This window comes from Trypanosoma grayi (genome assembly GCF_000691245.1).
Source record: "Trypanosoma grayi strain ANR4 Tgr_538_V1, whole genome shotgun sequence".
Taxonomy (NCBI): Eukaryota; Euglenozoa; class Kinetoplastea; order Trypanosomatida; family Trypanosomatidae; genus Trypanosoma; species Trypanosoma grayi.
In genome coordinates this window covers 1-807 of record NW_008826157.1, presented here as the reverse complement: position 1 = coordinate 807, position 807 = coordinate 1, and the positions used below count along the sequence as shown (strand labels likewise).

General features: G+C 62.7%; 1 protein-coding gene across 1 annotated transcript; it reads left to right on the top strand.

Moving 5' to 3' along the window:
* Positions 1-43: 43 nt before the first annotated feature.
* DQ04_05381000 (hypothetical protein) lies at positions 44-807 on the top strand (the record flags this gene model as incomplete). The annotated part of the gene is made up of 1 exon (XM_009314150.1): positions 44-807. A coding segment is annotated over one exon (764 nt), but the record flags the coding sequence as incomplete, so codon positions are not given.

The window sequence follows — 807 nt, the reverse complement described above, 5'->3', positions numbered from 1 at the left end:
TTTTCCCTTGGCCTTTGCAAGTTAAAACTCTGCAGCTTGGTGAATGGGGGGAAAGCTGTCGACGCAGGAGGGGCTGTTTGTGCTGAGCCAGTGGCCGGAGCTGCTGGAGAACGCCATGAGTGCCGATGCCGAGGCGGCGGCTGGCGGCGGCAGTAACAAACACACTTCTTCATCTGCTTTCCGCATGTCGTTTCAGGAGTGGCAGGCGCTTATTACGCTGCTGGACAACACGGGGCCCAGCGATGTCCCATCGCGATTGTGTGCAGGCTTCAGCGACGCGCAGATCAGGAACCCCATTGTCGTTGTGATGGTGCATGCCTGCTGCTGGTTTGACGGCAGCATCAGCTCGGAAGTCTTGACGGGACGCCTCGCGTCTGTGGGGGATGCCGTGCGGTCACGCCGTGAGAATCAGCAGAGACTCACAAAAGAAGAAGAAGCGGAAGACGAACTTGTAGACATCGCGCTTCGTGTCTTTACGGACGCGGTGCGGCAGAAGGCGGCGGCATCCCACTCGTCGAGGCGCGGCACAGAAAAAGCGGCAACACCGGGTAGTACGGCCATGGACGCCCTTATCGCATGGGATGGCTCCAGGCGGCCCGTCGTGACGCTCGCACACGCCTACATTGTTGGTGCCGTTGCGTGCGCCCACGCAGAGCCGCGCTACGCGGAGGCCGCCATTCAGCTCCTGCGCAAGCTGCAGGAGGCGATGGGTGATGCGGCGGCATCCGTCTCGCGCGGGCGGCAGGCAGAGCGGGGCTCGGCGTGCAGCATCAACGAGTGGCGACTCACGCAGCGTCTCGAGGCGGC